Here is a 13,478-nt window from a genome sequence, read left to right on the forward strand (position 1 = left end):
CACCCCACTGCACTCATGGTCTGTCTTTATCTCTTCTTCCTGCACAAACTTCACGATCTGATTATGAATCTCATTTAAACGTCTAGGATTTTTACCAAAAGCTTTAATGTTTTTAAATATATGTCAAGCAAATCAATTATTTCATCTTCCAGCTGCTCCAACTTGGCAGTCTCCACCAGTTCATCAGCTGAGTCTCTATCATACTGGGCTGTTTTTTCACTCATAATTTTAGCATGACTACTAAATAATTGCAAGACAGCAAGTTCTAGTTCACGTTTGCAGACACGCTTTGCGGATTACACAGCAACAACACTTACTGTATGCTATATGTAAAGTCTGTTTCAGCTTATTGCTCCATTTGATGTTTGTCTCCATGGGCCCCAGTAAACATTGCACCCTAGTTTGTCAATCTGGATGATCAGAGTTTCGTTCTGTCACTTGTCTTTTGTAAATGGGGTCTGTAGTGGACACTAAACAGTATCTCTGTGAACCATCCACATGATCACATTAGGGGGTCATTCAAGAGGGTCACATTTCCTCATTTCCTGGGACACACACACACACACACAAGCCACAGTGAGACAATTGTGAAGCTCTTGCTAATACATTAAACACTGTAAATAAACTAAAGTGAGTGAGTTAAAGTCACTCAACATTAGCCTCAGATTACAGCCAGGTGTAATCCACAGCATCCAGACCCCTCTCTTCCTTCACTGTGGTAAGACAATAGGTGGCGAAAAGCCTTTATGCTGAAGAGACCGATAGAAGAAATGTGCCATAGATAAAGCAGCTGAGGCTTATGCTGATTCAATGGGAAATGAAGTGAAAGGAGTGGCTTATCTGGAAAGTAATTTCCACTGTCTCTGAGGCAGAGGATGACAGCTTTGCCCTTAAAATGATCCAATCAGATCTTTAACTGTGGTAAGATCACAGTCTGGGCAGGATGTGAGCTGCTACCTCTATTTTGAACATGTTATTAGTCTGTGCAGATTCTCAGTCATCCAGGTCATGGTAAGATAAAAAAAACTCTCATCCAAGAGGCTTCATCAGTTCTGCCCGACTGGCGTTGAGTCAGAGATATTTATCCCCATCGGTGGTGTTTCAGTCCTTTGATGGCCAACAATGTCCCCTAACAACTGAGTCATTATAGCCCAGTATCGGTGAGAGTCATTACCTGTCTTTGAACCCTCACCTGTGGAGGCGTCAGTCCACAGGTGAGGGTTCAAAGACAGGTAACGACACTCACCAATACTGGGCTATAATGAACCACTGAATCTTGGTTTTGGAAAAAAAAAGCCTAATATTCTAAATACCAAAATTCATTTTTCCCTCCTCATATTTTTTGATTTTATTAATATACTGCAGGCCAGTTGTAAAGCTTTAGGGGGCTAAATGTAGCCCACAGACTGCCATTTGACCATTCATGATTTAGACACTTGTCAAAACAGAAGCAGACCTGTCCATCTCAATAAGTCAGCATTTAATTTTAATGCTTGTTGGAATTAATATGCTCTACATTGTATGTAGAGTTTGCAATTCATCTGGTGTGGTCTCTTGTACAGATAGTGGTTGCTGTTGTGCTGAACTGTTGGAGATTGTTATCTGAAAGATGTGATGTATAAATAAAGTGAGTTAACATACAACATGTTTGATGTGGTGAGGCTTGACTTAGCAGTTTCACACTGTGAGAAAGTTTCCAGTGGAGTCCACATCCTTTTTTTTTCCACTGCATAAACACTGATCTCCCACAGCTCAGAACAACTACACCAATTTCACATAGTGCCATGTTGCCAAAAGGATATGAGGAAATGTCAGATATTATCCTCTGACAGCCTTATGTAACTCCTGAGCATGTGTCAGGGATAATCCTCTTAGAAGGGAGGAGAGCCGCTTTAATAGGAAAGAACACAGTTTGCCTCTTCTGTACCTTGCTTTTAATAATCAAAATGGAGTTTGTGAGAAGGCCATTAAAATAAAGTAATCCATGCCTCTACTCTCTAATCTATTATTATTAATTGTATGTTCAAAATGACCACACAGTGATAGACTGTAAATAAACAAATTATCTGTCTGCAGTAATGCCCAACACAATGACATTCACAGTGGCATTGTGTTTTTAGACAAAATCAAAACATCTGTCACTTGTACTGTAGAAGGTGATGTAAATTTATTCAAACACTGAAATAGTAAACATTCCCTCTGGTTAGCTTTGAAGAATTGAAATAGTGCTGTCATGAATGCAATGTTGTAAGGATGATTGTAAAAGCCTACTTATCTGCAATTACAGGAATAACAAGCTGGTTGGCCTTGAAGCCAGCAGCATGGTGCACAAAGTGTGGGATGAACTCTCAGTAATATGTGCAAAGGCTGATGGATGTACAACATAGTCAGCGCATCCCCCTTTGTTTAATTAGTGATGCACTAAAACAAAGTGATAACTAATCCAGTTCAGTTTAAGAATATACAATATGTACAAAATGGCCATTTGATTTCAGTACAATCAGTTTGGACAATCAAGTTAATTAATGCTCCTTCACTGAATTCACTCAAAAATATTAAAGAATCCTTCAAACTGTATTTTTCAAGGTATGACTAGGACAAAGTATTTTTTGATATTGCAATGCTTTTAAGTGTAACTAAACTCACTGACTCCCTCTAGTGGTATAAAAAAATTAATGACTTGGCTAACCATACTCAAGAATCTTTATTATCATTAAGCATAGCACAATGAATTTTTTTCCAGCAGCTCTTTGAAGCAGCTCTTGGCTTAAAAGACATATTATTTACATAAATTACACAAAAATTGTGTAAGTCAATATAAAATATGAGCGCCGTTGCCTCACAGCGAGAAGGTTCTGGGTTCGGACTGAAGCAAGATGCATGGACAGGTTAAAAATGTCCAGGAAAACTCCTGCCAGCTGGTCAGCACATAGCCTCAGAACCTGGCCTGACACCCTGTCTGGTCCTGCGGCTTTACTGGTGTTGATCTTCCTCAGGGTGGAACTCACCTGGTGTAGCTGCAGGACGAGAGGCAGGTGCTGTTCCTCAAGCTGAGGGAGTTGTACAGTTCCTCTGCTGCCAGGTGTATCGAAGCGTGCAAAGAAACTATTCAGAGTGTCAGGGAGGGTCGGATCATGGCTGACCTGCTGGTTGTTGCCTCTGTAGTCTGTTATTGTTTTGATGCCTCTCCACATACTCCGTATGTACTTTTTTTTAACTGTAGTTGCCACTGAGGACACTGATGATTTAACCAAAGTCTTTTTTCCCCTAAATTCTACAGTTAAAAATTGGCAAGTATAAACTGGCACCAGCTCCCCCTTTTTGGATGACTTTTGGTAAATAAATAGACATTTAGAGTAAGTGGAGAAGACGTGCCATTTAAGAGTATTGTTGGGAAATTAAACTCACAGAGAGTAAAATTAAAACTTTGCTGAAAAAATTAATTATGATTTTTTTTGGAGGGATTCATGACCACTGCAGTATTTCCAAAATCCTGGTTTCTGCTATTAACTAAATGCAGATTAAAACTGCTGTGAACAGGGCAAAAACCTTTTACTTGACTTGAATTTATATATAATTTGGAAAACAAACTCATTCTGATGCAGGCAAGAGTGAATTTGTTAAGTAGATTTTTTTTTTGTATTTAAATTCATGCAGAAAATTGTAAACAGTGCCATTACATTTTCTTTCCATAAATTGGTCATGAAATGTAGTCTGATGTTCACCAAAGTCACATATCTCAAAAAACACTATAACAGTCATGATCTTTCATCTCTTTATCGAACACACCCATTATACATACAAAGTGATGGTAGAAAAAGTAATGGCAACAGTGTTGTATAACTGGATGAACGACCTTTGGCAACAATAACCTCAAGCAAGCATTTCCTGTAGCTGTGGATTAGACCAGCACAACATTCAGGAGGAATTTTGGACCATTCTTTCTTACAGAACTGCTTCATATTCTTAGGATATCTGGTGTGAACAGCTCTCTTGAAGTCATTCCTCAGCATCTCTGTTGGGTTGAGGTCTGGGCCACTGCAAAAGGTGGATTTTGTATCTCCAAAGCCATTCTGTAGTACATTTACTTCAATATTTAAGATCATTGTCCTGCTGCATCACCCATCTTGTTCTGAGCTTTAGCTTGTGGACAGCCACCCTGACATTAAGCTGTAGGATACCTTGATAAACTTATGAATTCATTTTCCCCTCAACAATGGCAAGCAGTCCAGGTCCAGAGGCAGCAAAGCAGCCCCAAATCAGGATGCTCACTCCACCATACTTCACTGTTTGGATGTTTTCATGTTGGTACATGTTTCTCTTTTAACACCATATTGTATGTAGTGTGTTCTTAACAAACAATTCTACCTTCATTTCTTCTGTCCAGAGGACATTTTCCCAGTAGCATTGTGGAGTGTCAAGGTGGTCTTTGCCAAACTTCAGGTGCGTTGCAATGTTGTTTTTAGAGAGCAGTGGCTTTCTCCATGGTGTCCCGCCATGGATATCATGCCTGTTCAATATTTTGCATATGGTTGACTCATGAACAAAGATGTTCACCAACTCGAATGAATCCTTCAATCCTTAACTGTTACTCTAGGGGTCTTTTTTTAACCTCACTGAGCATTCTGTGTTGTGCCTTTGGAGTGAACTTGGCTGGGATCCCACTTCTATGGAGAGTAGCCACAGCACCAAATCGTCTCCATTTATAGAAAATATGTCTAACTGTGGACTGATGAATATCTAAAGTCTTTGAGATTACTCTGACCTTTTACAGCTACATGCAAATCAACAACTCTTGACCATAGGTCTTCTGAGATCTCAGCCAGTGCTGTTTGTAAATAGCACACTGACACCATTTGAGTGTTTTTATAAGTCAAGGGAGTTCTAAATTACACCTCCATTCTCTTTTCATTGTCTCCAGGTTTGCTAACACCTGACTCCACTTGAAGTTTAGTGACATCAGTAGCCTAATGTTGCCTTTACTTTTTCCACCAACATGTTGTATGTTGATTGGCTGGGTTCAATAAAGTCAAGAAAGATCATGATTGATTGGGTTTTATCATCTTAGAAATATTGTGTTTCTTGATATGTATGACTTTGGTGAAGATCAGATCACATTTCATGACCAATTTATGTAGAAAACCAGGAACTTGCAAACAGTGCCATTACTTTTATTTGCAGTATATTGTATATATAACTACAATGTGTATGTTACTGTCATTTTTCTTTAGGAATATCCTTAAAGGAAATATTAATTTTTGATAACTTTATTCTTTGTATTTGTTTAATTGTATTCTTACCTGAATGGCTTGGTATGGTCATCCCTAAATAGCAGTTCCACTTGACTCCATAAATTTGCTGACAGTGTTGAAGAAAGACACACACAGTCAAGTCAAAGTAAAATTTATTTTAAAATAAATAATGTTTACTACTATAGTTATCAATCTAAATTCAAAGCAAAAGCATTTCTGGTGTAAGCAAGCTGTGGACACACTGCCACAGCTTGGATAAACTAAATCTTTAGGTATTTTTGTTAGATGTATTTTTATTGCACTACACTATAGCAGAGCAGATGGCCTGACATTCATTTAAATATTATCATATTTATTATTTACAATAAAACAAGGAGAATTGTAAACAGGGCTTGTCACTCACTAAGCTCAGAAGAGTTCTTTTCTCTAATCTAATTCAGGATACATGCACTGTAGAGAATCCAAAGTGGTAGAAACTAACTGGAAAAAAGTAGGAAAATCTGCTGCCAAAGGCTCAAGAGGACATCTGTTGTGTGTGCGGACACAAGGGCTCCATGGTCTCTGTGTGACCCTGCTGGGTGAAGTTCGTCTACTGACCACTGGGAGGCGATGGTCTGAAATAGCAGAAGGAAGGTATGAAGGTCAAGGATCATGCAGGAAATCCAACTCCTCTCCTTCATCCTGAGTGCTGCAAAAACAAGCTCACAACCTGGAAATAAGAGAAACTATACAGTAAGGTGTGTTAATGGTGGGAAACATACAATGCTATTAAGCAAATGCTGACATTCTTTGTTTTGTTGTTTGTTTTATTTTTGTCTTATTTTCTATACTTGTATAGTTTTGTTTCATTCAGTTGCAATATTTTATTTAATAAACTAAAGTACAGCAGAAACTGTGATGTAACATGGAATTTCCTTCAAACACTTACTTCTTTGGTACAACTTGATTCTGATCATTTTAAAATTTGTAATACCATTATCAGAGAAACATAACTACATGTGCAGCTTAATATTTGCAGTGCACAATGGAGCAGATAAACATACTGTTCAGTCCATTCCTTACAACTCTGACTTTGTGTTTGTGGTTAAAACCCAGAAAAAAGGCTATGCTGTTTAAATTCAATAAATGCCATTAACTGTTTTGCTCCTACTGCAGGTCAGTGTACACTGCTTCTGTATGAAGAGAAATCCAAATCTTGATCGACCTGCCATGTCTTATTATGGTTGCTAAACTATTAACCGACCAGTTCCTTTTGTAACATTTTAAATAAAATCCCACACTACACATAAACAGAGCTGAATAGCCTTGAAGACAATTTCAGAAACTCTGGCTTTACCAGCAGATATGTTCAAGGTCATTCCTTGTGATGGGCCCTGTCTTTCTTCTTCTTCTCATTTTTCTCCTTTTGCAGTCTCTCCAGCTCAGCCTCATACATCATCTCCTGGATCAGGTATTTCTCCCTGCGCATACGATCCCGCAAGTCTTTTGGAAGGTCTGGAATCAGGTATGCAATCAGGGTCTTGATAGCAAAGACCATGTGCTGTAAAAAGTGAAAAGTATTTTACTACAAATGCCATAGCCATACCTGCACAGTAAAAACAAAATAAACTAAACCACATCCTCAAATTAATGAGGAAATTTATGTCTCACTGTGAGAGAGAAACAGTTAGTTGTTAGAAACTTAAGGGGGAATGAATCCTTGGGAAAGGAGGAGGGATCCATGAGCTGTAGACACAACTTTAACATGTTTGAAAACCATTTCTTATTTACACTTTGAACAGGCATAGAATAACATTATCAGTCATTTAGAGATTTGACATAAGGCAGATGAGAGCAGTGAGAGTGAACCAAAATATTAAAGTTGCTGTCATCAAACCAAAACAATGAGCTGCAATAAAGGAAACTCCAGAATATTTTGTGGTTTGTCACTATAACTGACCCTGTCACATTACACACCATCATTTGATACACTGCTATTATATATTTTAAAAACATATTAGTGCAGCTTTAACCCTTTTTATAACAGTGGCATTTTGAAACATCTTAAACACATTTAAACACGTTTGCATTTTCTTTTTACTTGTGACATTCTGTAGTCTCAAAGATTTTATCAAGATGATTTATAAATGTTTTTTCTTGTCAAAAATAATTTAAAGTAAAAAAAATAAGTTAAGTTAAACCTGCCAACACCTAGGCTAGATTTCATCCTGCAGTTTGTACTGATGTAGCTCCTTCAGTCCACTAATTCATGATTTTTGAAAAAAAAAAGTCTAATTAGATTTACCCTTTTCAAGGGGTACAGAATAATTGACAAGTCTATAAAGTTACTATTGTGAAAACATCATCAGACCTCTGAATTCCCAATGCCTTTATTAGCTTTGAGCAAATTATTTCAAGAGAATGTTAAAGAAGATGTAGGTGGGCAATCATGAATGGAGAAGGCATTGACAAAGCAATATGTAGGAATTCCAATTCCAAACACAGTCTGGTGTCTGGAGTAACTAATCAAAAACAATGATGAATGCCAGCCGTGCTGCCAGGATGTGCCAGAACTGTACAGTATAAGAGTAGGGCTCAGCAGAGTCTTGAGCCTCCCTGTAGTCACGATACCTAGCAAGTTGACATTCTGAGGTCAAAGGTCATCATAAACTTAGCTACCCATGCCATGAATTCAAAAATCAAAAGGTAAGTTAATAAATATTAGTAAAATTCACTGGAGTTCAGCTCAGGAAGCTGAGAAGATCTGTACATGTATCAAATGTTATATTAAGCTCCAAAGTAATGTATGCACTCCCTCCTGGTGTTGCACAAACGCTTGCAGCCAAAGCCATCACATGTTTTCTTTTTTATTGCAGCAGTTACCAGGAGAAAGCTTAATCAAAACCTTTGGTGTAGACATGAGCAGAACTAAGGGGGTGGCACTGGCCGACTGCCATTCAGTAGGGAGTAAATAAAGAGTGCAGCTAAAGTTAGCTAAAGAAATCAGTTTGTGTCTAATTTTTACATAAAATAAAGAATTTGATTCATAATAATGTATGGTTTAATATTTCATAAAGCTAGGGGTTTAAATTGACTTTTTACATGTATTTCAGATGTGCCACCCCTCTTTAAGTCTGTGCCCCAGCCTGGCCACTCCATCCAAGATCCGCCCCTGGGTGCAGAGACCCTCAAGAACTTGCTACCTGCAATATGTAACAGCTTCTCCAAACAGCTCGGAGCCGTTAGTCCTGGGCTGTGATCTCTTCTCAAAATGAGACACTCGGAATACTGAAAGACTGGCCTTAACGTAACCCATCATACATCTGAGGAACACATCAGTAATAATTTATTCAAAACTTACAGCATCTAAAAGCAGGAGTTTAAATACTAGTAACTCAGTCTCCAAAAATACACAATCCACAGTTTTAAAGTAAAAGAAAAAAAATGAACTAACAGGATGAAGAGTCCAGCTCATTGCTAACTAAAACAAATAAGATGTGTAATCAACACTCACCCCTCTCCTGATCTGCCCTGGCCAGTGCAAGGTCCATACCTGTATGCGTAAACAAGGTGAGGGATGAAGTCTGAGGTAACAGCAATGACAAAGGCATTGGTGATAACCGACAAGATGCCAATGCCCTCCAGAATGCCATACCAGATCCCTGACACAAAAACACAAAATTAGACAAGGATTAAGTTACTGTGGAAAAACAGTTTGCAGATAAAAGACATAAGACAAAAGATATAAGATAAAAGGCTCATGTTTTATTCACCTATGTCTTTGGCTTGTGATGGCAGAGGGCGCCGCCACTGTGTGACGAACTTGTAGGCATCTAAACGAATCTCGATGATGTTGTTCAGTAGCGCTTAGAGAGGGGTCAGAGGGAAAGCTGCCACAAAGATGGTGGTGAAGCCAAACTGCAAAACTGAAATCCAGGCACCAAGAGCCTTTTAGGGCACTGTCGCTGCAGATGCTTATCATGGCTAACATGTAGAGGAATGTCAAAGAGTTGTGTGATGATTCTCTGTGAGTTTATTACCATTTTATTACTCAAAATGATGCTCAAAAACTAGTCCATACATTTGTTACTTCCAGGCTGGACTACTCTAACTCTTTACTATCAGGATGTCCCAATAATTCCCTAAAAAGCCTCCAATTAATCCAAAATGCTGCAGCCAGAGTACTGACAGGAACTAGCAAGAGAGATCATGTCTCTCCCATATTAGCTTCTCTCCACTGGCTCCCTGTAAAATTCAGAATAGAATTTAAAATCCTTTTTCTAACATACAAAGCCCTTAATAACAAGGCTCCATCGTATCCTTCTTCTAACATACAAAGCCCTTAATGACAAGGCTCCATCGTATCTTAAAGACCTCGTAGAGCCTTATCATCCTACTACAGAAGTAGTCCACTATCAAGCTCGTCTCCTGTGGAACCAGCTCCCCTCTCTGTTCAGGGGGCAGACACCCTCTCTACCTTCAAGATTAGACTTAATACTTTTCCTTTCTGATAAAGTTTATATAGTTAATTATAATTTTCAAATATAATCCTAGTAGGACATTGAGGGTGGGCAGAGAGGCACTTAGTATGTCTTCCAATATTTCATGGCATTTTAACAACCAATGTGGCTGAACAGGGATAAGACTGACAGCCATCTTGGTAAATGCAAGCAAACAGGGGCCCGGGCTGTTCTGTTGCCACCGAGTATATTTAACTGTACCACTGGTTTTTAGTCAACAGGATGGCCTTTGCTTGGGCCCATGTAGTGATGTCTATGGAATTACTGGACATGCATTCTAGGATAAGTTTGGTTTGGTGTAACATCCCCTAGTTATAGGCATAGGCTGAGAGATGTCACATGATGCTGAGCTCCTCTCCTCTCCTCTCCTCCCACCTCCATTTTATTTTTTTATGCCATCACTATATGTCATTAACTGTGTGTGTCTCCTCTCTTCTGTAGTGTGTCCTCTCTCTCTCTCTCCCTGTACCTTTCTGCAGGTAGCCCGGCTTTGGAGCTCTACGTTTCTGATGAGCAGTCACCGGCTGCATCAATCTGCCCAGTTTTTGATTATTTTTTGTTATGTTTGTTATGTCTTGTTGCCTTTCTTTCTTTTCTCTCTCCTCTATCCACTCACCCCAACCAGTTGAGGCAGAAGGCTGCCCACCAAGAGCTGGTGTCTGTTGGAGGTTTCTTCCGTTAAAGGGAGTTTTTCCTCCCCGCTGTTGCCAAGTGCTTGCTCAAGGGGGATTTGTTGGGTTTTCCTCTATAATAATAATGATAGTAGTAAGGTCTAGTGTCCTGAGATGACTTTTGTTGTGATTTGGTGCTATACAAATACATTTGAATTTGAATTTTTCATTTTCACAGAGTAAATAATTTTTCATTTTTCATTTTATAATGCTGATATTGCAGCTTTAAGCTTGTTTTGTTTGTCTTGGACTGCAGCTACTAGGTCACCAAATAAAAACAAAAATGTAATTGTTCAAAAAATCGTATTATAGAAGACTGAACTGAGCACAATTGGACTAATATAGTGGTAAAAAACAAACAAGGTACCAGTCCAGAGGTGATATGTAATAGAACAGTGTGTGGTTCACATGTACATATTATTTGTAGTAATCATGTATGGGTGAGCTTCTCTTCTCTTCTCTTCTCTTCTCTTCTCTTCTCTTCTCTTCTCTTCTCTTCTCTTCTCTTCTCTTCTCTTCTCTTCTCTTCTCTTCTCTTCTTCTCTTGCTCAAGCAAGAATATCTTGGCTTGTGTCCTTGTTTAATTTATGGGTAAACACCCAGAGAGAAGCCTCCCTTAAATGGGAAGCTCGAATAACTTCAGCCTTAAGTGAACTGTTTGCATGCTCTGTTCATGTTTAGAAAAGGAAATGGGCGCTAGGGCAATGCAACCTAGAAGTCCATAACCTGGACATCTCAGACAATTTCCAGAAGGAGGGGAGTGTACAGGAGGTGTAACCAGGAGAAGATAAAAGTTGGAATAGCTGTGGGTTAGAGAGAATGATGGTGCTACAGTCGTAAGTGTGCATTTGGACCTGGCCGGGTCGAGAGGGGGCCGAACCGAACTCTGGACTCTGACAGACGTGACTATACCTTGTGGCCAACCATGACCGACTGACTCTGTGACAATCTTCTTATTTAATACTGTATTTATTCCTTTGCAGGAGGGGTGATTTTGTTCCTCTGTTCCCTATCTACCAGATTACTGGAGTGTCTCATAAACTTATTGAATTGTTCAGTATTCCTGTGATATTAAATAATTATTTGAATTGAAATAATTTGACTGAATTAATTTAGGTCACATCAGACCCTACCTACTCCACTAACATGTGGCACTAACATTGGAAAAGATTTTATCAGTACTAACCATACAAAAAATGTGTGTAAAATGTGTGTGGCACTTTAAGTAAAACATACTCATCTCCAAGTATTCATCGAAGAGGCCATAAGCATTTATTGGCTGCAGGCTGTAATCCCGCTCCCACTGTGGGAACCTGGCCTTGGTGTTTTGTCCATGCTCTTGCCTCAGTGTCCGCCGTGTCCACCAGTTCTGGATCAGCCTAACAAAACAATAAGATGACAAGACCCGTTGACTCAGTATGGAAACAAGTTGATCCAAATTAGTTATTATTATTCTGCAACCAACATGGTGGACATACTGTACATTGTCATACCTACAGCAATATGCATAGCTGAAAACACAATGAGTTAATTTTGAAGGTTATAACAAACACTTGGAACTCATGGGTAGCCAAGCTCCATAACATTGTTCCACATTTGTTTTAGCACCATGATGATTCCCATCTGCATACAGAGATCAATAAGACAGCCACTGGGGTGGCACTGCAGACAAGAATAGAGTTAAATCAAGCTGTAGCTCTTGCTACTGTTACAGTGACAGTTTAAAAAATGGAGGCCTTCTGCACTGGTGTAGAAAGGCTTGTCATTCTTCTATCTGGATTTGTTGCTTGTCTTTCATTACACAATGTTTCAGTCTTCTTTAATATTTGACCTTAAGTTATGGTGGAGTGTGTCCAAAATATTTATACATGTCAAATTACAGATAATGTTTCCATTTTCATTTCTGCAGCCATGGGAACAAGTGGGAGTACATGGAATCACCAGCTCAGACCTTTTACACCTCAGGCCACTTCAGTCTATGTTATTTCCTTGTGTGTTACCATAGGTACTCCTGCCAGCACACTTACTGCTGCTGGGGGTTAACTCTCTGGTTGTATGCCCTACCACCAGAGAGTTAACCCCCAATTTCAAAATACTTAAATCCATAATGCTTTTCTGTTATGGTCCCATGGGAACATAAAATAATTACTCACTTCTTCCAGTTTCCAGCGATTGATGAGGCGGAGATATGCACCAGGCCGGCCTGTAAATCTGTCAACCAAGGAAGAACATCAACCATTTTAACAATAAAATTGTCTTTGTCCTATGTCAGACAAACTATCAATCCACAGAGTTTTATTGTGAACCCAAAATCATACAATAAAACAAAACAAAATATGGATGCTGTCTCCATTGTTACTCAGATGAACCAAACATCTGCAATTTATTTTATCCAAAGATCTCATTTTGTTAGTGAACTTAATTTGGAAGCACACATTTTAATCATCTGACTTTTCTGTTTATCTTTTGCTTTTTTATGAGTACAATGTATAATGTTTGTAATATGGCATACATCTGAAATATTATTATCGTTGTTACTAAGTGCTGGGGGGAAAAAACAAAATACAATGTGAGAGTTCTTTCTCACCTTCCCAAAAAGAAGGCAATGTAGAAAGTTGAACTGTTGAGGTTGACAAACTGAAAAAGGAACATCTTGAGAGTAAAGCTGTTCTCCCACTCAGCCTCCGTTCTTGGCTGCTCTGTGGACGTACACAGAGAAAACAGAAATGGTAAGAAACTGATACAGTGGAGATATAGATATAACAGCAACTCAGTTATTTTTTACTCTTTCACAAATGCATATAGCCTGACATACTGTACTTTGAGCCAGCATCGATGTACAGCAGTAAAGGCTCCATTAAACATACCTTTAACCCCCAGCAGCAGTAAGTGTGCTGGCAGGAGTACCTATGGTAACACACAAGGAAATAACATAGACTGAAGTGGCCTGAGGTGTAAAAGGTCTGAGCTGGTGGTTCCATGTACTCCCACTTGTTCCCATGGCTGCAGAAATGAAAATGGAAACATTATCTGTAATTTGACATGTATAAATATTT

The 13,478-nt window shown here is 38.9% G+C and overlaps 1 protein-coding gene across 1 annotated transcript in view; it reads right to left on the reverse strand.

Annotated features, from left to right (window-relative positions):
* Nucleotides 1-5,388: 5,388 nt before the first annotated feature.
* The window catches only part of LOC109961006 (anoctamin-4), a 28,867-nt gene continuing 20,777 nt past the window's right edge, over nucleotides 5,389-13,478 (reverse strand). Inside the window, 10 exon segments of the mRNA XM_020601532.1 lie at nucleotides 5,389-5,866; nucleotides 6,589-6,794; nucleotides 7,759-7,862; nucleotides 8,435-8,554; nucleotides 8,746-8,893; nucleotides 9,005-9,157; nucleotides 11,659-11,801; nucleotides 11,987-12,084; nucleotides 12,576-12,633; nucleotides 13,010-13,329. Of these exon segments, the coding sequence (XP_020457188.1) occupies nucleotides 6,607-6,794; nucleotides 7,759-7,862; nucleotides 8,435-8,554; nucleotides 8,746-8,893; nucleotides 9,005-9,157; nucleotides 11,659-11,801; nucleotides 11,987-12,084; nucleotides 12,576-12,633; nucleotides 13,010-13,329 (1,332 nt within the window). The 3' untranslated portion in view covers nucleotides 5,389-5,866; nucleotides 6,589-6,606.

The sequence above is a fragment of the Monopterus albus genome, unplaced genomic scaffold, assembly GCF_001952655.1.
Source record: "Monopterus albus unplaced genomic scaffold, M_albus_1.0 scaffold51.1, whole genome shotgun sequence".
Classification (NCBI taxonomy): Eukaryota; Metazoa; Chordata; class Actinopteri; order Synbranchiformes; family Synbranchidae; genus Monopterus; species Monopterus albus.